The sequence below is a fragment of the Ornithodoros turicata genome, chromosome 3, assembly GCF_037126465.1.
Source record: "Ornithodoros turicata isolate Travis chromosome 3, ASM3712646v1, whole genome shotgun sequence".
Taxonomy (NCBI): Eukaryota; Metazoa; Arthropoda; class Arachnida; order Ixodida; family Argasidae; genus Ornithodoros; species Ornithodoros turicata.
In genome coordinates this window covers 58,631,603-58,657,134 of record NC_088203.1, presented here as the reverse complement: position 1 = coordinate 58,657,134, position 25,532 = coordinate 58,631,603, and the positions used below count along the sequence as shown (strand labels likewise).

General features: G+C 49.8%; 1 protein-coding gene across 1 annotated transcript; it reads left to right on the top strand.

The window, feature by feature from the left end:
• The first annotated feature begins 19,218 nt into the window (after positions 1-19,218).
• On the top strand, positions 19,219-24,756 carry LOC135388509 (uncharacterized). The gene is made up of 2 exons (XM_064618093.1): positions 19,219-19,227; positions 24,090-24,756. Exon 2 carries the CDS (start codon positions 24,090-24,092, stop codon positions 24,618-24,620), a length of 531 nt encoding a protein of 176 aa, XP_064474163.1. The 5' UTR covers positions 19,219-19,227; the 3' UTR covers positions 24,621-24,756.
• Positions 24,757-25,532: the final 776 nt, after the last annotated feature.

The following is a 25,532-nucleotide window of genomic DNA, read 5'->3' as shown; positions in this document are numbered from 1 at the left end:
CACCAGGGGCTTGACTTGGGGCAGAACATCTGAAAGATAAGCAAATCTCTGCCGGAAAAGTAATCAATAGAGAGTTTTAGTATTCCGCTACCGGTGCCCGGTAGGCTACCGCGGCTACCGGTGGACTTGCTTACCGCAGTCCCCGGCTCCGGTATAACAGGCTCGTTTAGTATAGCGCGACTCTACCGCGACATTTCACCGGTAGCGATCACAACAGCAGCGCATCGTAGCGGCGGCGCTGCTGTCGATCTCGCCGGTGAAGCGAGCGGTACGCTGGCGGTAGGCTGCGCGGTATTTCGCCCCTCCGACCGGCGGCCGGTAGGACCGGGAGGCCGGTATTCCCCTCGCGCCTGCGCAGAGAAGGCATGACGTCAATACCGGCCCCACCGGTAGCCTATGGCCGGTATACTAAAACTCTCTAATTACTGAGTAATCGGTTACTCAGAAAAGTAATTGATTACTCGAAAAATTACTTTGACAGTAAAGTAACTAATTACTCGAAAAATTACTTTGACAGTAAAGTAACTGATTACTCGAAAAATTACTTTGACAGTAAAGTAACTGATTACTCGAAAAATTACTCAAAGGTAATTGATTGCAAGTAACGCAATTACTAGTAACGCGTTACGCACAAGTCTGAGCTGACCCAAATAGTACGTCCATTAAAGAACAGGCCGACCTATTGGGAGAACATTTCTCCAGAGTGTCGAGTTCTGCCGCTTATAGTGGTGAATCCACCACTTGCGGAGAAACTGTCGCCGTCTGTTGGACGCGGAAGGAACTATAGTGCTCCCTTCGTCCGAGAGTGTTCGGTTAGAACGCTCTTGAAATATCCCCGTTTGTTTCTTGCCGTCTTGTTGACTGTTTCTTTGGGTGTTTGTCGTTCTGATCGAGGAGAGTGAGAATTTCTGCCCATGATCGAGGAGGGCGGCATCCCGTTTCCGTTCTTTGAGTTCGAGTGGACAGTATTTTTTTTTTAGCATGCTCTCATCCAAGTTCTAACCAAACGCACTCGCCGCCTGGGAGCCTTGGCCCACACAAAAAGTATATAAATGGGTACTATGTCGTAGACAGTATCAGGGAGTTGAAGCTCCGTCTAAGAAGGTTCCAGTCGTGAAGTGCGAAATGAATGTATATATTGTAACTTGTAGCGCATATAGTGAATGAGTATAACACATATAGCCTTAATGTCTTCGTATAGTCTTAATGCAGTAATGTAGAGTGTGAGAATATAATGTACGTACAGAATGTATATAATGTGTATAGTCAGTGCTTATAATGAATGTAGTAAATGCATATAGTGCTACAAACATTTTCCTGGATGCTGTTCTCAATGAAGACTGACTCATTACTTTGTTCATCATAGGGTAACTTCACAGGTTACATTATGATAATACGATAATACATGCACAGTTGTTTAATCCCTTCTCCTAGGCCTTGCTCTAGGATATGTACCAACCGGCCCCATACACTCTGTGTCTGTTTAATTCCTTCCCTGTGACGTGTTAGGCCGCATTTATTAAGGATATTTCGAAATTACGAAGGTAATAGCATATATAAAATATCTGCTCAGCAATGTCCAGCATGCTAATGGGAAAGGCCCGATCAAGAATGTGTAATTCTTTGACACGTCGGATCACGCGTTCAACATGCAGTCTTGCACTAGCAATTTCTCTTGTACTTTGAACACTCCTCTTGGATATTTGGGCTTCTCCTCTCGCCCTACTTATTGTGGACTGTACACTTCAATTCCTTGGGGCAGACACGAAACATTGAAGCTCTTATCTACCAATATGGCATCACCAGCCTCGAGGCGACCTAACAATCCTCTACTCTGCATTATGTCCACATCAGATATGGACCCACCCCAAAGCCGGGAAACAAGGCTGATGTAACCTTCTGGGTCACAGTCAACTGATTTATATGTGTTGTAATGTTGATAACGCGAAAAAGTTTGTCTCTGTGCCTCTGGATTCTGACTTCAGTAGCATAGAGTACTAATTTTGTGTTGGGAAGCTTGCGAAAAGCTTTGGGCAAACTCGTTTGTTTCCTGGACGGCTGGAAATGCTGTCATGTCTCGCAATTATTCCTGTCTTTTCATAGCCCCAACCCACGATTCGGGTTTTTGAGGCCATAACATATCGCACGGGAACCTAAAAAGACCTCTACCTGTTTGTAAACAAATGACGTCATAATGTTCGACAGCGCCACGAGCTTGGTAGAGTTGAACTACGTTCAAAGCTAGTGGCGAACAAGGTCGCGCCCGAAAGCCACGGTCTTGAGGGGATTACGATGGTCTCTGAAATGGACGCAACCTTCGGTTCTACTTTTCTTTCAATAGGAGGCAGCGAACAATTGCCCATTCGTGGAACCCGGTTCTCCCCTTCCGATCTGTTCTGGTTTCGGTGTGTCTACCAACGTCATGATGACGTTTCTCGGGTAGAGGTTTATTCGTACAGCCGTAAAAGCTTGCAGCAGCGGCGAAATGGCGTTTGTTTTCCAGCCAGTCCGAAACCCGGCGGGAAGCACGAGGGAGAAGGGGATGTGCGCATGCGCCGTGTCTTTTTCGCAAGTGGCGGATTTCTAAAACACAAAGAAAGAGGGACGAAAGAAACTTACAGCCCCTAAAGAGAGGACCGACTACAACAGTGATTTCACTTTACATGAACTGGAACGAGTGTTATCGTGCTGCAAAGCCACGGCAGTCGGACAAGATAATATACATTACTGCATGTTACACAATCTGCCATGCAACTCTCTCCAGTCGTTATTGCAGTTTTTCAACCGAATATGGAGAAAAGGAAAATTACCACACGACTGGAAAACGGCTATTGTAGTTCAAATTCTAAAACCTGGAAAGGATCGCAGCAAGGCAGAAAGTTATCGTCCTATTACGTTAACGAGTTGTCTCTGTAAAACATTTGAGCGACTCTATAATAATCGTTTAGTATACATTCTAGGACGGGATAACAACAATACGGATTTCGGCGTCACTGGTCCACTGTCGACCAGTACGCTCTGCAAGTAAGTCAAGCTTCCGTGCAGCTCCCTTTTCCCTCCCTTTCCCTCAGCCTCTGACGTAACCCGACGCGGCACATGATTGGCCGCCCCCGCCAGCACAACAAACTGGACGCGGAGAGCCCACGTGGGTTGGTTCATGTGGAAAGTAAAGCATGGGTGTTGTGGCCCTGGCTGAGGTGTTTTCTTACTTCGGCGACGATCGCCAGGCGTTTGCAAAAGGCGAGCGCAAATACAACGATGGGTACGTTTTAAGTTTTCAACTAAACGGGCTCGAAGCCAGGAGCTTTGTTCAAGCCTCAATGAAGGACCGCAGCTACCAGGTGCGTGTCACCTTCCTAGCAAATGGCAAGATCGGACATACGAAGTGCGAATGTCCCCGTGGTGTACCATGTTGCAGTCACAAAGCTGCAACCTCCTGTATGCTGCTTTGTGCGGTATGTCAAAAACCGACCTGCCGTTACAGTGGATTCGTCGTCCGAAGAGCGCGAAGCCGAAACAAACCGTCACTTTCGGTAAGTGGAACTATGTATGCTCCGGAACGTTTTCATGCTCGCGGCCTTCAAGTGTGTCATGTTTGCAACTCAAGTACCACATAGTTTCACAAAGTTTCCTTTCGTTGTGGAGGGCTCTGTTCCCAACACTAAAAATAAACACACCGTATCCGTACCAAAACAAATATCCCCACCGCCGATTCATGTCGGCGAAAGTTGTTGTTTTAACGAAGACCGCGTATCTGACCGATGGAAAGCCAGTGGATATGACGCAGGTTATTTACCGTACGTGTCTGTAGCACCGTTTACTATTTTAGTTCTGTAAGTAAATTGCCCTAGTCGGTCGCATAATTTGTTGCCGGAACATTGGAGTAATGCTTTACTCAAACGTTGCGGAAACGTGGCAATGTCCTCTTGAAAACCTGTTGCAACAATGTTGCTGTAAGACACTTCTACAACAATGTAATAGCTCTAGAACCATGTTTCCCCAACACAAATACAATATTGAGGCAACACTACCATCAAGTTTTCACAATATTGTTACACTTATAGCAATATTCTTCAACACATGCACACAGTATTGTGGCAACATTTGGGTAATGTTTTCACTACATTGTAACAGTGTGACAGCCATATTTATTTAACACAACATTTAGTCAACCGTTATGTAATGTTCTTAAACCATTGTAAAGCGTTACATTCGTATTAGCTGAACAGACCCCAGGTAGGACCGAATGGTATTGCAGCAATGTTATACTGCGACGTCGCTAATGTCCACGACTTGAACTTCATGTGTAACACCTGAGCAACATGCACACAACACTGCGACAACATTGCGGCACCATATGTACAGATTTTTCAATGCGTGACTACATAAGTGCTGTGCCCCTCCCGCATGACTGGGGTTGGGGGAGAGCCGCATTGTCATCAAGCAGGAGAGCTACCTATGGGGTAGACTCCGCTGGGGAAACAGCTTGGACGTCCCACTGGATGGAACATATACTGAAACACAAACTGTTGGGGTACTTTCATTTAGTGTAGTGGGGTGTAAAACATTTGTAATAATGACGATGTGGCATACTTGCAATTAACCCATGTATCTATAACATGACTGATAAAAGAGGGAGGACGCTGACAAGCTGGTGCATACTTGAAGAAGGAGGAACCAGAGACACGGAGGAGATAGGGACGGACACAAAAATTCTCAAACACAGCAAAGACTTTATTGACGACAACCCACTATACATTCAAAAACCTCCGAAGGGGAGGAAGAGGAATGAGAGAGGGTTGACTAACACAATTGCCTCGTGTGGCTATCTCTACATATTCACGAAGCATTCTTCGCCAGGTCACTCTTTCCCTACGCAAAACAGAGGTTTCCGCGAAGAGGGCTTCACAGTTGTTACATTCCCGGAGATGTTGAACTAATTCGCTTGACACGTGGGTCCTTTCTGTGCTAAGCGCATGTTCCCTAAGACGGTCATTCAGACAGCGTCCTGTTTGACCTACATAGCACATGCCACAAGCAAGGGGTATACAATAGACCACTGAGTGGTTACAGGAAACAAACGGATTACGGTGGGTGACATTACAACCACGGTTCACAGAGGAGAAGGGGCAAAGCTTGCTTAATTTGCAGACATTTGAAAAAACAATCTTAATGCCAAAATTCTTAGCAACAGCTAAAATATTGTGGGAAACCGAGTGGTCGAACGGGATGGCCACCCTCTTTTTAGAGTTCTGGGAAAGATCGGGGAAGGTCGGTCGAGCGGAGTACACCTTACGTAAAAATAAAAGAGCCCTGGAAGCGATAAGATGACGATCATAGCCAGCTGAGAGCAACCTACCGCATTGGCGGGACAAACTGAAATTGATAAAATGCGAGCACGTTTTTGACACGGAGGCTCTAACCAAGGATGAAACAATGCCAGACTTGACTATCTTCGAGTGGAAACTGGATCGCGGTAGGAGAGGTTTAGTGTTATCTTTGCCATAATACCAACAAAGGCCAGACTCAGTGACTAACGTTAAATCAAGGAACTTGAGGGTATGGCTACTCGAAGAAAATTCAACAGCGAATTTGAGTTCGGGGGCCAGGGAGGTGAGGGAATCTACCAACATGTCCGGGGAGACAGAGGGGAGGGAGAAAATTACAACAATATCGTCGACATACCTACGGATGAACAGAATACCATCGGAAGTGCGGGAAATGAGGGATTGAATAGCGCAATCCAGAGTATTAAGATAAATTTCCGCAAGGACGGGAGCAACAGAGGAACCAATGCAAATACCATTGGCTTGAGTTAACGGCTTATTCTCCCACAGGATGACAGAAGATTTTAGATAAGTTTCAAGAATTGTCATGAAGTGCGCAACAGACATGCCGGCCGTATTCTGGAAAACTACCAAGTGGTTGATGAGAAGGTTGGATATCCGGTCAAGCAACAGGGTTATATTCATGGAATAATAAAGATCTTTGATGTCAAGTGAGAGTGTGTTAACACTAACACCATGAATATGCTTTATGGAGTCAACAAACTCCTCAGAATTCCTAATGGAAAGAGAACCAGATAGCGGCAACGTCTTAAGAACACGCAGGAGATAATCAGAAACAATCCTTTGCCAAGATCCACGTTCGCTGATCACAACACGAAGGGGCATGTCGGGCTTGTGATCCTTCAGTAGGAATTTTACCGAGAGAGAGTCAATACGACATTTGTTGACAGCGTTGAACAAAGGATGGTTGTTAGCTGACAAGGTAGTAACAATTAACGATTTAGCTTTCTTTAGAGAGCCGGCAAAAGGCTTGAAGAGGGAATCAAGAGCTAGATTGACTTTGGAACGAAATGTGGTAGAGGGGAGAACAGCAAATTTGCCAGATTTGTCAGTCTCTAATAGCTGAAGATTAGAGCGCTGAAGCTCATCGACAACATTCGAAAGCTTGGTTGCAACAGGTTGCTTTCTCCTCGAGAGAGCATTAGCAGGTATACGGGAGATACATCTTTCGACAAACAAATTCTTATCAACAACATCATCAATGTTTGAGGCAACGCCAGCAAGGATAGCCGATAGATCAAACCTGGTAGGTTTCACAGGGAGACAAAATTTCGGCGTCAAAGATAACAATTGGGATGTTGAAGCAGAAAGAACAGCATTGGAAGGGTTAACAAAGGTGGCTACAGCGGTGGGATTAACAGTACGAGTAGCTGGCGGTACTAACAAATTCTTCTTGGGAAACCAAAACTTAGCAAACAACTCTATAACATGTCAGGCATACCCAACAGCATTCCTGACATGCCTTCCTGTCGAGTACCATGTTTCGAAGTCAGACTTGTGCTACGTGGGATATTAACTGAGAGGAATGCACAAGACCCCCTCACAAAACCTGGACACATTACGAATATGTTGCCTGAAATGTCATATTTATTTTCCAACAAACATAGCTGTTACGCTGTCTCAGTGTAGCAGCAAAATAACACAAATGTTGTCTCCATATTGTATTTGTGTTGGAAAAATATGCCTGTAACGCTGTCTCAATGTTGCAGCAACATAAAACAAACTTTCCCGCTGTGTTTTATTTATGTTGAAGGATTGTGTCTCAATGTTGTGGAAATGTAGTCCAGCATCGTTGCTGGCAAAAAAATTAGGAAGTGAACATTACCCACGTTTACACAATGTTTTAGGTAACATTTTCACAACTCTCTTACAAGATATTGCCCGACTATAGGGTACGGTCAGGAGCTTGGATGAGTAATGTTGCTCGATAGTGACTAAAGAACGTTCAGACACTGTTCCTTAGCAACATCAGAGAAACACTGCTCTGCCACATTGCAGGAACATCGTAAAATGGATAGTAACATTGAGCCACTTCTAGTAATATTATAATGATATTAACTAATGTTGCAAAACGTTGATCCACACGTGACATTTGCAATGTTGCTTCAACGTCGTGGCAACGATGTGTGCTACTAGGGCGGTACCACCACATTCGTACAGGAAATTATTTCATTGCCAAGTTAGATATTGCCCTACTTAAAGCAATATCATTTTTTAATCCCATGTGCCTTGTTTCCTGACCCACACCCTGAGTACAGAGCCACATCTCGCACCGTAACTGATCAAGAACTGATGGCTGGAACTGATGGATGGAACCATGAAGAAGAATGGCTGCCCCCGTTCCTGATAATGCAGAGCAGTTCACGGTTGCAAATCTTCTGTCGTCCTCTGGTGAGGCCTACAATCATCATAATCAAAGATAAACTTCTATATATTTGCCATGACCTTGCAGTGCTGCTACCTACTACACTAGGGCACACTATAGCTCAAGGCTTGTCTTATGTGTTGAATTTTATTGTTCTAGTAGCTCTACCTGAAGCGGAGTTGCTACGTATTTCGGCTGGAGCTGTGGTGGACATTGCAATTGCCACTTCAGGACAATGCGGCAATCCTCTGTGGGGCCGGCTAAGGCAGCACAGAATTACGGCTAGCAACATCGGAGAGGTGCTGAAGGCGATACAAAGGAATAGGTATCCTCCATCACTTTACAAAAGAATTCTGGGTATGCACCACTTCAGCTTTTTTGGTCTGCACAGGTATAGAAATTACCCAATGTGATGAAGTGTATGTTCACTTTCAGGGGAATACTCCCTTGATTCGAGTGCGGCTATCCAGTGAGGACGGACGCACGAAGATATACTGCAGTTCGACAGTATGAGAAAGACTTCGGTGTGCCCGTCACCAGGACTGGACTTTGGTTGCACGAAAGTGGTGTCCTGGGTGCGAGTCCCGATGGACTAGTAGGAGACAACGGGCTTCTCGAAGTTAAGTGCCCATGGACGATAAGGGGGCAGGATATGGAAGGATTTTGTGGCACCAAAAACTTCTACATTGATAACGAGGGAAAGCTGGATAGAAGCCACAACTATTACCATCAAGTTCAAGCCTGTTTCCACTTCACAAGCCCCGAATTTTGTGACTGTGTTGTATGGACAGGTGTACCGCGTGATGACGCGAAAAAGATTTTCAGAACTAGAGTGTGGAAGGACACAGAATGGTCTGTGAGAAGCATACCTTTATTGCTTGATTTTTATTTCAGTAAGCTCTTGCCAGTGATCAAGGAGAAATATAATATTCAGTCCACATTAACATGAAATAAATTTTACTGCTTGTTGCATTTGCTACTAACAAACTAGGTACAAATTTTTTACTGGATAATCCTTGACTAAATGTTCACAAGACATGCAACAACTCTCACAATTTTTGTGGCCAGAGGCCTCTTGCGTGTTTGTAGTTTATGTAGAGCTTTATATATTTTCATTCTCTGTATCGCACGTTCAACGTGTACACGACATGTGGCAAGTTTTTTTTTGTGTGACTTACTTCGTCCTGTGAAAACTGACGCCCTCCTTTGAGGAACGTTGGCAAGTTTACTGTTACACCTTTGGGCATAATGTCATATATGACAAAGACCTTGTCAGCAAGCACAAGGTCTCCGGGAGATAAAAGGTTTAAAACGCCTGAGTGGGCTACTACTTCTTTGCCACTTGTGCTTCCAGCATAGCACTCGCTGACATAAGTGATAGTCCCATTGGGGGCGATGCCTACCAAAAATTGAGCAGTATTCCGAGATTTGTATTTTGAATAGAGGCGCTGTGTGCTGAGAGGTCTTGCCGATGTGCTGCAATTTCAATATCTGTACAATCCAGGATAACGTGACAATTGGGAAAATGGATAAATGCTTGTGGCATATCAGACTTCACTGACTTTGGAAACTTCTTGACCATTATGCCTTCATACAAGATTTCATACAGGGCATTAAGTATTGTATGTACAACATTCTGAACAGTTGTATGGCTCACAGAAAATCTAATGACAAGGTCCAAATTTGGGGTGTCTAGTCTCAGTTTCATTAGAAACACTAACAACTGGTTTTTCACCGCAATGCATGTTACGTTTGTCCCATGTACATACTTCAAAGAAAAACCTTCCAAAAGGCAGGCAAGAGCGTTGAATGATTCCTCTGACAGACCAGTATACATTTGTATCGCATCGCTGGTTAAGTTTTCTGATAGGGGCAGAGTCTGTTCCAGTGCCTTCACTTGGTCTTCCAGATCTGCTATTCTTGCTTTCATACCTGGTAGTAAGGATGTCAGTATGTAGTAACTATTGTGATCCAGCACTTCTAATGTTGTGACATGTATTGCAGCACATGCACAGTAAAAATTTAAATCTGAAACATACTTTCCAAATCGCCAGATTCCTGCCCCCTGTCACACAAATGCGAACTGCTATCTGCAGTCAAAGTATGACCTGCAAATAGAGAAAAAAACATTCTTCATTTCGTATTCAACCATTGTGGAGAAGAGCAGACGAATGGTTAATAAATGGAGGAATCACACTTTGCAGAATGCTTTGGGTGCAGAGGAACTGTTGCATCGAGAGGTGTCCAACAAAAGAAACACACAAATTCAGATATGTCGGATGCCAGCGCTGTTCTAGCACCCGTCACATCTGAATTTATGTGTTTCTAGTAGCACCTACTGTTGCCGTGACGTTGAAGAACATTGCAAATATTGTCCAGTGTGTCCACAACATTTCAGCAATAAATTGTGCTACTATGCGCATTACCATCATTGATTATCGAGCCACTGCGAAGTCCACGTTGAGGGCTAGATGTGTGGCAAGGTCTGCGGGAGGTGGAAGCACTGCCAAGGGCTGAACACAACATTCCATGCTCAGGTTCAGGTTCTTGGTCTACTCGGCCAGGCGACACTTTGGAAATGGGGGTATTTTCAGACGAAGTTGGTGCTCTCATGCCTAAGCAGGAGAATCACAGTTTTGTAAAAGTGTAGCACAAAAACAAGTTATTTAGTCAAACTTAGATGGTACTTACAGCTCTGGGTGTTGGCTGTTCGAGGGACACAGCTTGGGGTGTTTTATGCTGCTGCATGGGCAAGAATGTCCAGCCCACTGGGTATGGCAATGTCAAGACCCACCTCATGCCTGGATTCAACTGGTGCAGGTGAAGGTACCGCCAACACAGCCTCTCTGTGAATCTCGGGCACCTCAGACAGTACATCTAGGCAATTCCGTGGCCTTGGAACACCTGAAGTGTGGTTGCCACAATATTATATGTGTTGAAGAATATTGCTTTAACAGTGTCACAATATTGTGAAAACACGATGGCAGTGCTGTCTCAATATTGTACTTGCGTTGGCGAAACATGGTTCTAGAGCTGTCACAATGTTGTAGAAATGTCTTCCAGTAACATTGCTGCAACACATTTTCAGGAGGACATTAGCCACGTTTCCGCAACGTTTGAGTAAAACATTACCACAACGTTTCGGCCAGACTTGTACGTATTTGGAGAATTGTATTTAAAATACTGTCTTTTAAATCCATTTTGTGGTACTTTGGTACTCTACTCAATGCTTTTCGTTTTCTGTATTTGTACTCTATTTAAAATACATTTTATGGTATTTTCTACTCAATACTCTAACTACATATTTTGGATCTCCCTCTCAGACTTTCTGTGTCTCATCATTCCATTATCTTGCTTGTTCAGTGGAAATTTCCTGAGTCCCTTGGACTTGACCCGGACATTGGCCCTTCTTAGAAGTCCCCATTTAGAGATCTTGCCCCGTGCGTACTAATCCTTGGCCAGTCAGGGTTCTGTTATGTGTGCCCTGACATGGTGATGCCGAATTCTGACCTTCCCGAGCAGGGACATGCCAGAAGTTTGCTTTGTTCTGGGTCACATATACTTAGTGGAGTTACGTGGTATCTCTTTGTCATCTCTTTGGGACTCGTGTTTAGAAGACTCCTATCACACAGCGGCGGTTAGCGTAGTGCGCGGGGTTTAGGTGATTCATGTCACGTAGCGGCCACTTGCCGCATTGACCAGTGGCCGGTGACTTTTTGCGTTCAAGGATAAATACTATATTAATTGTATTTCGAATACTTTTTGAAGTATTTTGTACTCTATCTTAATTACATTAATTTTCATGTATTTATATTCTTAATTATCTTCTTCTTCTATTATATATATTCTTATGTATCTTAATTACATTCTAACGTTAGTATTTATTATCTTATCTTAAATACATTTTTGCGTATCTTGTACATGTCTGGTTTCGGCAACAAATTGTGCGACTATGGGTGTTACCGTCATTGATTATCGAGCCATTGTGAAGTCCATGGTTAGGGCTAGATGTGTGGCAAGGTGTGCGGGGGGTGGAAGCACTGCCAAGGGCCGAACTCAACATTCCAGGCTCAGGTTCTGGGTCTACACGGCCAGGCGACACTGAGGAAATGGGGGTATTTTCAGATGAAGTTGGTGCTCTCATGCCTAAGCAGGAGAAGCACAGTTTTGTAGCACAAGTGTAGCACAAAAGCAAGTTACTTAGTCAAACTTAGCTGGTACTTACAGCTCTGGGTGTTGGCTGTTCGAGGGACACAGCTTGGGGTGTTCTGTACTGCTGCATAGGCAAGAATATCCAGCCCACTAGACGTGGCGATATCAAGACCCTTCTCATGCCTGGATTCAACTGGTGCAGGAGAAGGTACTGCCAACACAGTCTCTCTGTAAAACTCAGGCACCTCAGACTGTACAGTTAGGCAGTTCCGTGGTCTTAGAACATCTGAAGCATGGTTGCAAGAGACTATAAGTTGTGGCTGATTCCCTATCAGCCAGATATGCCAGCATCCCGTGCTGCGAACTTGGTGGGGGGGGCGTGGCCTTTTCTTATTTAAGGCAGGTAGCCTGACCTTGTGGCCCACTCTTGGCCAGGGTAAAACTGCGACAAGACGTGTTCGTTGCTCCGTCTGAACGTGAAATAAACTTGGTATGTTGGCTTAAATCTCTGTTGTGCTGCTTATTCCTTCGCGCACGGAACGGACGGGCTGACGCCCCGAGGTTGTGGGAACATAGGTTTCCACAACTGGCGCCCAACGTTTGGGGTCCGAGCTCGGCTGTTCCGTGCCGGGGAACACGCGGCACGGTTAGTAGTACATAGTAGTTGTTTTAGTTTGTAGTTTATTGCTGTTAGTTTTTTGGGTGTGCGTTCTCGTGTGTGTTTTTGTTTGTCCTTGAGTTCTTACAGCTCCCGCCCAGTACCTGTGTCCCGGAGCGGATGCACCGTTCACCGACGCTACACAGGTACGACCTCCGTAGCAGATCCGAGGCCCCGGGAGGGGAGCGGGCCCGTTCGGAAGAAAGGCTGGTCTCCAACGCCTCGGCGCCATCGGAGCCGAAAGGACCAGCCGAGGCCAAGGAGGCACATGCCGTGCCTTCCTTCCAAGCTACGTCGACTGAGGTACCTGCAGTGCCGCAGTCTGACGCCATTGCAACGGCAGAACTCCTGTCACGCATGACGGAGTTGTGCTCGCTGGTGGTTCAACGCATGGATGCCGGGTCGGTTTCGCCGCCGCAGGCACAAGCGCCTCTACGACTCAACTTACCGGTGCCTACCTTCTCAGGTTACACCGATAAGAAGTCTGTTGCCGATTTCCTGGATGACCTCACCGCCTATCAGACGGGTATGGGAATTTCGGACGAAGTCCTAATCCAACGCATCCTGCAGGTTGCTTTGGTCGGAGACGCCGCCCGCTGGCTTCGGTTGCAATCGGAGTTTACGTCCTTGCAAGACTTCCAGGAGCGGTTCAAAAACGAATTCCTTCCCCCGGATTACGAATACCGTGTCCTAGAGGAATTACATAAGTGTACTCAACATCCTGAGGAAAGCTTATCTGAATTCGTTCGGGCATTGCAGGATCTGTACAGCAGAGCGGATCCCACTGCTACGGAAGAGCAGCGCGTCGCACGGGCGATCCGTCAGTGCCACCCGCGCTTCCGGCCCTACTTAAGAGCCCATCGCTGAGCCCATCGGCCCCCTCCGCCCCCAGAGCAAGCGTTGGAACCGCGCTGCGCGTGGTCGGGAGGAGCCGCCTCGGTCGAACGCCTGCATGCAAAGACCGAACACCCGTAATGTGCCATCGGGAAACGGTCGCAGCCGGCGTCCATGAATGCTCGCTCAACGACGTCGGCAAGTTGCGAAGAAAGCGAGCAGACGGTTACTATCCGTGGCCTTGATCAGTCAAAAACTAGCTTTGCAAGCGGTAAGATAACGCAAAGAGATGCTTTGGCTCCTCTTGCTTTTTCTGTCCGAGATTACATCGAGGATAAGGAACCAAACATCGCCGTTCGAATTTTGGGTAAAGATTACATCGCCCTTATCGACACGGGAGCTACGCTTTCCCTTATCGGGGATAGTGTTTACGAGCATTGCGTGTCACGGCATGTGGAATTGCGATCCACAGATGTCACTCTTCGTCTTGCTTCCAATGACGCCGTTCCAGCACAGGCTGCAGTTGTGCTCTGGGTACGTTTTGATGGGAGACGACGAAAGCAGCGCTTCGTGCACCTTCCTGGCCTGGCAGTTCCTGTTATCCTGGGCAGAGATTTCATCATCCGGCAGAAATTGGTGCTGGACCTGCCCAATGGAGGATACGTGTACCACGGGTCGTCGGGATTTTTCCGCTTCGCCGCAGCACGGGAACACTGCACAGCACAGCAAGCTGTGGCAGCGTCCGTTGAAACGTCTGGGCTGCCGACTGTCTTGGGGTCATTCCATGGTCCCGAGGAGCAACGCCGTCAGCTTGAACAAGTACTGCGGCAGTTTGACGGAATCTTTACCGAAAAACCGGGTAAGTCGTCTGTGTTACAGCATAGCATAGACACCGGTAACGCTAGGCCCTGGCGTTGTAATCCCAGACCATTGAGTGTGCATAAGCGTGCTTTGTTAGACGCTGCTCTTGACGAAATGCTCCAAACCGGTGCAGTTCAAAGGTCCCAAAGTCCTTGGGCATTTCCTGTTGTTCTGGCTCCGAAACGTGATGGTACGGCTAGGTTATGCGTCGACTACCGTCGACTTAATGCAGTAACTGTAAGGGACTCTTGTCCCTTCCCGTCCATTGAGTCAATCTTGTATTCCCTGGGCAATGCAACTGTGTTTTCAACGCTTGATTGTAGTAGAGGATTTTTGCAAATCCAAGTTGCCCCGGAGGATGTCCCAAAAACAGCCTTTACGTGTCATAGAGGTTTGTTTGAATTTGTACGAATGCCTTTCGGACTGTCTAATTCACCCGCCAGTTTCCAGCGGTTGATGGATACAGTGTTGGGAGATGCGAAGTACAATTTCGCAATGGCATACATGGATGATGTCGTAGTGTTTTCTAGAAATTTTCAGGAACACTTGGAACACCTGTCAATCGTCCTTGCAAGGATGAACGAAGCGGGCATTACGATCAACCCCCGCAAGGTGCAGCTGGCATCGTCTAGAATCAGCCTTCTCGGCTTTGTGGTGGACGGAGGGACCATCCGTCCTAACGACGACAAGCTAAAGGCGATCACAGAGTTTCCGGTTCCCGGTAACGTCAAAGCCTTGCAGCGCTTCCTAGGTATGGTTGGTTTTTACAGACAATTCATTCCTAATTGTGCCGAGCTAGCGCAGCCGCTTAACCAGTTGTTGCGCAAGGACACGCGCTGGACTTGGGGAGAAGAGCAGGAACGATCATTTCGAGCTCTATCACAAGCAATCGCTGATACGACTAGGCTTTATCTGCCCGACCTCAACAAACCATTTGTTGTGCAGACAGATGCAAGCGATTATGGTGTTGGCGCAGTTCTCTTGCAGGAGCATGACGCTACTCTTTGTCCAGTGGCTTTTGCAAGCCGCACGCTGAATCCGACAGAACGGAACTACTCCGTGACGGAAAAGGAGTGCTTGGCGATCATCTTCGCTTTCAGGAAGTTCGACCTTTACCTGGACGGCAGTACCTTCACTGTTCAGACTGACCACCAGGCACTTTCTTGGCTGCAGCGGCTCCATAACCCGTCTGGACGACTTGCCAGGTGGGCCCTGATGCTACAAGGCTACTCCTTCACCGTGGAGTACAGGCGGGGCTCAACAAACGTGGTAGCAGACGCGCTGTCCCGCGCGCCTCTACCGGAGGGGGAAGAGGAAGGCACCGAGGCGCCTTCTCAACTTCTGGCAGCAGCACAGGTGGCACGAGACGTATCTTCGTCTTGGGGCACGGTCGTGAGCAGAGAGCAGCTCCTAGACGCTCAGAGAGCGGACGGCCTTTGTCAGCGGGTGTCGCAGTGGATAGCTGAGCAAGACTCGGCGGACACCGGAACGACTGACGGACGGCACGACTCCTATCTGCTGGGCGAGGATGGCATCCTGTTCAGATACATACCCCAGGCGGATGAGGACGACGGCTCATCCCCGTTCAGAGTCGTGGTGCCACGGAAGTTGCGTAAGTCTTTCATACGTTACTTTCATGACTCGGCCTTGGCAGGTCACAGCAGCGGCAGGAAAACTTATGAAAAGTTGTGTCGTGTTGCGACATGGCCAGGAATGAGGCAGGATGTAACAAAGTATGTTCGTACTTGTCCCGTATGCCAGAGAGCAAGACCTCGTGGTGGTTTACCCCCTGGGCGCTTACAGCCTGTTCAGAGCAATAGACCCTGGCAGATAGTCGCTTGTGATGTGATGGGACCATTTCCCCGTAGTCCTAGAGGTAACCAGTATTTGTTCGTGGTTACTGATCATTTCACGAAATGGGTTGAGCTGTTTCCTCTCAGGACACTGACTTCCCAGAGAGTGTGGGAAAAGTTACTCGACACCTTTTGCCGGTTCGGGTTTCCCGCACAGCTGATCACCGACAACGCAACCTACTTTACAAGTAAGGTGTTCTCAGATTCTTGCGCTGTCTTAGGCATTCAGCATAAGAAGACTTCCCCGTATCACCCTCAGGCTAACATAACCGAACGTGTTAATCGGAACCTGAAAATGATGTTGGTTGCTTTTACAAGCCAGCACCACCGTGATTGGGATCTTCGCCTGGCTGAGCTGGCGTTCGCTACACGGACGACGATCAACAGGTCTACAGGATTCACTCCGGCGTTCCTGAACTTGGGACGAGAGGCCCCTTTTCCAGTGGAGAATGCTCTGGGCCTCCGGGATGGTGGTACCCGGCCTCCTTATTCAAGGTTTGCTGAGGACCTCCGGAGTCGACTGGACGATGCAGCCCGGACGGCTCGGGAGAACCTGGACGTCGCAAGGTTGGACCAGGCTCGCCAGTACAACCGTGGACGTCGGAAACTCACCTACAGCGTCGGTGACCTCGTCCTTCGACGGACTCACCCGCTAAGTGATGCGTCACGAGGCTTTGCAGCTTCACTCGCAGATAGGTGGGATGGCCCCTTCGAGGTAAGTGCGTGCTGCTCCGGCCTCACTTACAGGCTTCGTCGCTGCGACACCGGCGAAGAAACTGGGCCAGTTCACATCTCGGACTTGAAGTCTTACCATCTCCGAGACCCGGACGGAGAGGAGCCCGATTTGCAACCTGCCTCCCTCCAAGACCTGGACCCGGATCCCGTTCCCGGACCTGCGTCCAGCCGCTACAACTTGCGTCCCCGCAGGCGGCGCATGTAGCTGCCACTATCTCCATCGCTAAGCATAGTGCTTGTGATTTAGTGCTTTATGAGTGTGATCTCTGTTCCACAGTTTTCCGCTATCTGTTTTGGGGGGACGCCTTCTCAGGCGCCCACGGTTTGAGGCCGCCTTCTTACCGTTTCCCTTTTTCTTCTCTCGCAGATGCAGCAACATCGTCGACAGTGGAGGACAATGGAGTCGCGTGCCTCACCTGGTCGTTCCGCCTCCCGCTCCGGCTCTCGTAGGAACCCTCGTCTCAGTTCTGCCCCGCAGGGTCACTCTGTGGCCACTTGGACTATAATTCACAACGGACAGCCCGTTGCCTGGGCGTCGCGCTCGCGATGGAACAACCAGCCCCGACCACTAAGGGGTGACGACTTGGCACTGACACCAGCTCCATTTCTGGGCCACACTCTTGCCGAACGACACCCTAGCGACCCGCTCCAGCCACTGACGGCAGAAGAAAGAAGGCTTTTGTGCCCAGTCTGCCTGGTCCCCGAGGTGCACCGAACTACACATAGACGGGGCTCCCTCCACCAAGCCCGGACCGAGGCCGCCCGCGCCACGAATGATGTCAACGCCGCTCTCGCCACTATCAGACGGCTTAGGCCAGAGTTGCTAGCCGATCCTGGGCTGCCTCACGGTCCTGCTCCACCTCCGGGACCACCTCCTCCGCCGGCCCCAGAAGAGGATCTCCTTGATGACCTCATGGACTTGTAGGGGGGGAGAATGTGGCTGATTCCCTATCAGCCAGATATGCCAGCATCCCGTGCTGCGAAATTGGTGGGGGGGCGTGGCCTTTTCTTATTTAAGGCAGGTAGCCTGACCTTGTGGCCCACTCTTGGCCAGGGTAAAACTGCGACAAGACGTGTTCGTTGCTCCGTCTGAACGTGAAATAAACTTGGTATGTTGGCTTAAATCTCTGTTGTGCTGCTTATTCCTTCGCGCACGGAACGGACGGGCTGACGCCCCGAGGTTGTGGGAACATAGGTTTCCACAAAGTCAACAACGTCATAAAAAAGTACCGATATTACGGTCGATGTAACTATAAAGTCACTAAACGCTGCCCGTAGCACTGTAACATTTCTCAGAGTGTATCGGAGCAATTGCGGATTTGGCAGTCACGAATTACTTTCCTCGTGTAGTTAAGCAATGTTGTTGCAGTGTTGTGCGCACGCTGCGCAAGTGTTACAAATGAAGTTCAAGTCGTGGACGTTAGTGACGTTTGGGCGACGTTGCAGTATGGCATTGATGAAATGTTGCTGTACATTCGGTGCTACCTGGGGTGTGTTCAACAAATATGGATGTAACGCTTTACAATGTTGTAGGAACGTTACATAACTGTTCCCAAAATTTTGTTTTGAATTAGTATGGCTGTGATACTGCCATAACGTAACGAAAACATTACCTAAACGTTGCCACAATATTATATGTGTTGAAGAATACTGCTTTAACAGTGTCACAATATTGTGAAAACACTATGGCAGTGTTGCCACAATATTGTACTTGCATTGGGGAAACATGGTTCTAGAGCTGTCACAGTGTTGTAGATATGTCTGCCAGCAACATTGCTGCAACACATTTTCAGGAGGACATTAGCCACGTTCCGCAACGTTTGAGTAAAACATTACCACAACGTTTCGGCAACAAATTGTGCTACTATGGGCGTTACCGTCATTGATTATCGAGCCAGTGTGAAGTCCACGGTGAGGGCTATATGTGTGGCAAGGTTTGCTGGGGGTGGAAGGACTGCCAAGGGCCAAATACAACATTCGAGGCTCAGGTTGAGGTTCCTGGTCTACTCGGCCAGGCGACACTGAGGAAATGAGGGTATTTTCAGACGAAGGTGGTGCTCTCATGCATAAGCAGGAGACGCACAATTTTGTAGCACAAGTGTAGCACAAAAGCAAGTTACTTAGTCAAACTTAGCTGGTACTTACAGCTCTGGGTGTTGGCTGTTCGAGGGACACAGCTTGGGGTGTTCTGTGCTGCTGCATGGGCATGAATGTCCAGCCCACTGGGTATGGCAATGTCAAGACCCTTCTCATGCCTTGTGGCGATAAGAGAGCGCCACGGGTTACGGCGATAGGGGGCAGCCGTGCTCCAGGGGGGCGTACCCCACGCAGAGGGATAAAAGCGGTGATCCGCTGGATAAGAGGCTCTTTCGTTGTGCGGTTTTTGCTGGGTGCAAGCTGACCGAACGTGAAATAAACCTGGTATGTCTGTTTGAATTTCTGTTGTGCTGCTTGTTCCTTCGCGCACGGAACGGACGGGCTGACGCCCCGAGGTTGTGGGAACTTAGGTTTCCACAACTGGCGCCCAACGTTTGGGGTTCGAGCTCGTTCGTCCCGTGGCGGGGAACACGCGGCACTGTGAGTTTGTGTAGTTAGTACTTGTTGTAGTTTACAGTTTTTGCTCTTACAGCTCTTACAGCAGAACTCCTGTCACGCATGACGGAGTTGTGCTCGTTGGTGGTTCAACGCCTGGATGCCGGGTCGGTTTCGCCGCCGCAGGCACAAGCACATCTACGACTCAACTTACCGGTGCCTACCTTCTCAGGTTACACCGATAAGAAGTCTGTTGCCGATTTCCTGGATGACCTCACCGCCTATCAGACGGGTATGGGAATTTCGGATGAAGTCCTAATCCAACGCATCCTGCAGGTTGCTTTGGTCGGAGACGCCGCCCGCTGGCTTCGGTTGCAATCGGAGTTTACGTCCTTGCAGGACTTCCAGGAGCGGTTCAAAAACGAATTCCTTCCCCCGGATTACGAATACCGTGTCCTAGAGGAATTACATAAGCGTACTCAACATCCTGAGGAAAGCTTATCTGAATTCGTTCGCGCATTGCAGGATCTGTACAGCAGAGCGGATCCCACTGCTACGGAAGAGCAGCGTGTCGCACGGGCGATCCGTCAGTGCCACCCGCGCTTCCGGCCCTACTTAAGAGCCCATCGCTTTGAAACCCTTGAGGCGTTGGCCCAGGAGGCTCGTTCAATACAAGGCGACCTCCTGGCAGAGCTTCAATACCGGCCCCCTCCGCCCCCGGAGCTAGCGTTGGAACCGCGCTGCGCGTGGTCGGGAGGAGCCGCCTCGGTCGAACGCCTGTATGCAACAGGTTTGGGTGACAACCCCCGTAATTCAGACAATGCGGAGTCATCCCACCGAGCCCTAGATCCGTTCCTCTATGACCAGAGGACGATCCCCGCAGGAACGAGCCTTGACAGACCCGTCCCGCCCCGAAGTCGCGGTCAACCTGGCCTTTCAGCTAGCGAAACCCCACGGCAGCGGGAGCGGCATCATCCTGCGCCCCCGCAGCCACGAGCGCCTACCGGCTGTTGGAATTGCGGCAGCCCTGACCATTTTCGTCGGGAATGCCCGCGACAAAGACCAAACACCCGTAATGTGCCATCGGGAAACGGTCGCAGCCGGCGTCCATGAATGCTCGCTCAACGACGTCGGCAAGTTGCGAAGAAAGCGAGCAGACGGTTACTATCCGTGGCCTTGATCAGTCAAAAACTAGCTTTGCAAGCGGTAAGATAACGCAAAGAGATGCTTTGGCTCCTCTTGCTTTTTCTGTCCGAGATTACATCGAGGATAAGGAACCAAACATCGCCGTTCGAATTTTGGGTAAAGATTACATCGCCCTTATCGACACGGGAGCTACGCTTTCCCTTATCGGGGATAGTGTTTATGAACATTGCGTATCACGGCACGTGGAATTGCAATCCACAGATGTCACTCTTCGTCTTGCTTCCAATGACGCCGTTCCAGCACAGGCAGCAGTTGTGCTCTGGGTACGTTTGGATGGTAGACGACGAAAGCAGCGCTTCGTGCACCTTCCTGGCCTGGCAGTTCCTGTTATCCTGGGCAGAGACTTCATCATCCGGCAGAAGTTGGTGCTGGACCTGCCCAATGGAGGATACGTGTACCACGGCTCGTCGGGATTTTTCCGCTTCGCCGCAGCACGGGAACACTGCACAGCACAGCAAGCTGTGGCAGCGTCTGTTGAAACGTCTCGGCTGCCGACTGTCTTGGGGTCATTCCATGGTCCTGAGGAGCAACGCCGTCAGCTTGAACAAGTACTGCGGCAGTTTGACGGAATCTTTACCGAAAAACCGGGTAAGTCGTCTGTGTTACAGCATAGCATAGACACCGGTAACGCTAGGCCCTGGCGTTGTAATCCCAGACCATTGAGTGTGCATAAGCGTGCTTTATTAGACGCTGCTCTTGACGAAATGCTCCAAACCGGTGCAGTTCGAAGGTCCCAGAGCCCTTGGGCATTTCCTGTTGTTCTGGCTCCGAAACGAGATGGTACGGCTAGGTTATGCGTCGACTACCGTCGACTTAACGCAGTAACTGTAAGGGACTCTTACCCCTTTCCGTCCATCGAGTCTATTATGTATTCCCTGGGCAATGCAACTGTGTTTTCAACGCTAGATTGTAGTAGAGGATTTTTGCAAATCCAAGTTGCCCCGGAGGATGTCCCAAAAACAGCCTTTACGTGTCATAGAGGTTTGTTTGAATTTGTACGAATGCCTTTCGGACTGTCTAATTCACCCGCCAGTTTCCAGCGGTTGATGGATACAGTGTTGGGAGATGCGAAGTACAATTTCGCAATGGCATACATGGATGATGTCGTAGTGTTTTCTAGAAATTTTCAGGAACACTTGGAACACCTATCAATCGTCCTTGCAAGGATGAACGAAGCGGGCATTACGATCAACCCCCGCAAGGTGCAGCTGGCATCGTCTAGGATCAGCCTTCTCGGCTTTGTGGTGGACGGAGGGACCATCCGTCCTAACGACGACAAGCTAAAGGCGATCACGGACTTTCCGGTTCCCGGTAACGTCAAAGCCTTGCAGCGCTTCCTAGGTATGGTTGGTTTTTACAGACAATTCATTCCTAATTGTGCCGAGCTAGCGCAGCCGCTTAACCAGTTGTTGCGCAAGGACACGCGCTGGAATTGGGGAGAAGAGCAGGAACGATCATTTCGAGCTCTATCACAAGCAATCGCTGATACGGCTAGGCTTTATCTGCCCGACCTTAACAGACCATTTGTTGTGCAAACAGATGCAAGCGATTATGGTGTTGGCGCAGTTCTCTTGCAGGAGCGTGACGCTACTCTTTGTCCAGTGGCTTTTGCAAGTCGCACGCTGAATCCGGCAGAACGGAACTACTCCGTGACGGAAAAGGAGTGCTTGGCGATCATCTTCGCTTTCAGGAAGTTCGACCTTTACCTGGACGGCAGTACCTTCACTGTCCAGACTGACCACCAGGCACTTTCTTGGCTGCAGCGGCTTCATAACCCGTCTGGACGACTTGCCAGGTGGGCCCTGACGCTACAAGGCTACTCCTTCAACGTGGAGTACAGGCGGGGCTCAACGAACGTGGTAGCAGACGCACTGTCCCGCGCGCCTCTACCGGAGGGGGAAGAGGAAGGCACCGAGGCGCCTTCTCAACTTCTGGCAGCAGCACAGGTGGCACGAGACGTATCTTCGTCTTGGGGCACGGTCGTGAGCAGAGAGCAGCTCCTAGACGCTCAGAGAGCGGACGGCCTTTGTCAGCGGGTGTCGCAGTGGATAGCTGAGCAAGACTCGGCGGACACCGGAACGACTGACGGACGGCACGACTCCTATCTGCTGGGCGAGGATGGCATCCTGTTCAGATACATACCCCAGGCGGATGAGGACGACGGCTCATCCCCGTTCAGAGTCGTGGTGCCACGGAAGTTGCGTAAGTCTTTCATACGTTACTTTCATGACTCGGCCTTGGCAGGTCACAGCAGCGGCAGGAAAACTTATGAAAAGTTGTGTCGTGTTGCGACATGGCCAGGAATGAGGCAGGATGTAACAAAGTATGTTCGTACTTGTCCCGTATGCCAGAGAGCGAAACCTCGTGGTGGTTTACCCCCTGGGCGCTTACAGCCTGTTCAGAGCAATAGACCCTGGCAGATAGTCGCTTGTGATGTGATGGGACCATTTCCCCGTAGTCCTAGAGGTAACCAGTATTTGTTCGTGGTTACTGATCATTTCACGAAATGGGTTGAGCTGTTTCCTCTCAGGACACTGACTTCCCAGAGAGTGTGGGAAAAGTTACTCGACACCTTTTGCCGGTTCGGGTTTCCCGCACAGCTGATCACCGACAACGCAACCTACTTTACAAGTAAGGTGTTCTCAGATTCTTGCGCTGTCTTAGGCATTCAGCATAAGAAGACTTCCCCGTATCACCCTCAGGCTAACATTACCGAACGTGTTAATCGGAACCTGAAAATGATGTTGGTTGCTTTTACTAGCCAGCACCACCGTGATTGGGATCTTCGCCTGGCTGAGCTGGCGTTCGCTACGCGGACGACGGTCAATAGGTCTACAGGATTCACCCCGGCGTTCCTGAACTTGGGACGAGAGGCCCCTTTTCCTGTGGAGAATGCTCTGGGCCTCCGGGATGGTGCTACCCGGCCTCCTTATTCAAGGTTTGCTGAGGACCTCCGGAGTCGACTGGACGATGCAGCCCGGACGGCTCGGGAGAACCTGGACGTCGCAAGGTTGGACCAGGCTCGCCAGTACAACCGTGGACGTCGGAACCTCACCTACAGCGTCGGTGACCTCGTCCTTCGACGGACTCACCCGCTAAGTGATGCGTCACGAGGCTTTGCAGCTTCACTCGCAGATAGGTGGGATGGCCCCTTCGAGGTAAGTGCGTGCTCCTCCGGCCTCACTTACAGGCTTCGTCGCTGCGACACCGGCGAAGAGACTGGGCCGGTTCACATCTCGGACTTGAAGTCTTACCATCTCCGAGACCCTGACGGAGAGGAGCCAGATTCGCAACCTGCCTCCCTCCAAGACCTGGACCCGGATCCCGTTCCCGGACCTGCGTCCAGCCGCTACAACTTGCGTCCCCGCAGGCGGCGCACGTAGCTGCCACTATCTCCATCGCTAAGCATAGTGCTTGTGATTTAGTGCTTTATTAGTGTGATTTCTGTTCCACAGTTTTCCGCTATCTGTTTTGGGGGGACGCCTTCTCAGGCGCCCACGGTTTGAGGCCGCCTTCTCACCGCTTCCCTTTACTTCTCCTCTCAGATGCAACGACGTCCGCAGCATCCCGCCCGCCGTGCACCTGCCCGCTCCCGTTCCCGCGGAAGCCGCCCGGATCCGGATCCACCCCAGCACCACTCCGTGGCCACTTGGACAGTTGTGTCCCACGGACAGCCGGTTTCCTGGGCATCCCGCACACGGTGGGCTCACCAGCCAAGGCCCCTCCGGGGGGACGACCCCACACAGACTCCGGCTCCGTTTCGCGGTCTGACGCTCACCGACCGCCACCCGGCCGATCCCCTACAGCCCCTCACTGCGGAGGAGAAGCGGATCCTATGCCCGCTCTGCTTGGTCCCCGAACTGCACCGTCCGACACACCGCCGGGGCCCACTTCACCAGGCCCGAACGGAGGCCGCCCGGACAGCCAACGACGTGACAACAGCCCTCTCCACCCTCAGGCGGCTCAGACCCGAACTTCTGGTGGAGACCAGGCCTCCCCCTCCTCCGCCGCCTGCCCCCTCTTCAGCCATGGACGACGCCGTACTAGACCTGTCGGACGACCTCATGACCCTGTAAGGGAGGGGGGGTGTGGCGATAAGAGAGCGCCACGGGTTACGGCGATAGGGGGCAGCCGTGCTCCAGGGGGGCGTACCCCACGCAGAGGGATAAAAGCGGTGATCCGCTGGATAAGAGGCTCTTTCGTTGTGCGGTTTTTGCTGGGTGCAAGCTGACCGAACGTGAAATAAACCTGGTATGTCTGTTTGAATTTCTGTTGTGCTGCTTGTTCCTTCGCGCACGGAACGGACGGGCTGACGCCCCGAGGTTGTGGGAACTTAGGTTTCCACAGCCTGGAAACCTTCTAAGCATAAGCCTGTGCAGAACTGGTGCAAGAAAAGGTACAGCCAACACAGCCTCTCTGTGAAACTCGGCCACGTCAGACAGTACATCTAGGCAGTTCCGTGGTCTTAGAACACCTGAAGCATGGTTGCAAGAGACTATAAGTCAATAACGTCATAAAAAAGTACCGATATTTCGGTCGATGTAACTATAAAGTCACTAAACAACTGCCCGTAGCACCATTCCTCACATCGTATCGGGAAATTGCGGATTGGGCAGTCGTGAATTACTTTTCTCATTTGGTTAAGCGTGATCGAGGTACACGTTTCAATTCCAGATCATGTTTATCGCGGAGCGAACGTGTTGTTATACAGTACGTGCATCGCTACTGTTAGTTTGGATTACCTTTGTCTAGCGTAACATCGTACGGCGTCTCTCTGCATTCGAACAAATGCTATAGTAAATTAGCAGCAGCACAGCCTCAACCGCCTCCTCCTGCACACCCACTAGACAACTTCGCAGTCTCGTTAACGCTTTCCAGGCGCACGTGAATACGAACTACGTGCGAAAGCACGTACGTGCCTTGCTTTGTACTAGCTCCTGGTCGACTAAACAACCTTGGCTCGGCGTCTTCACTGAGGCGGTGGCGAC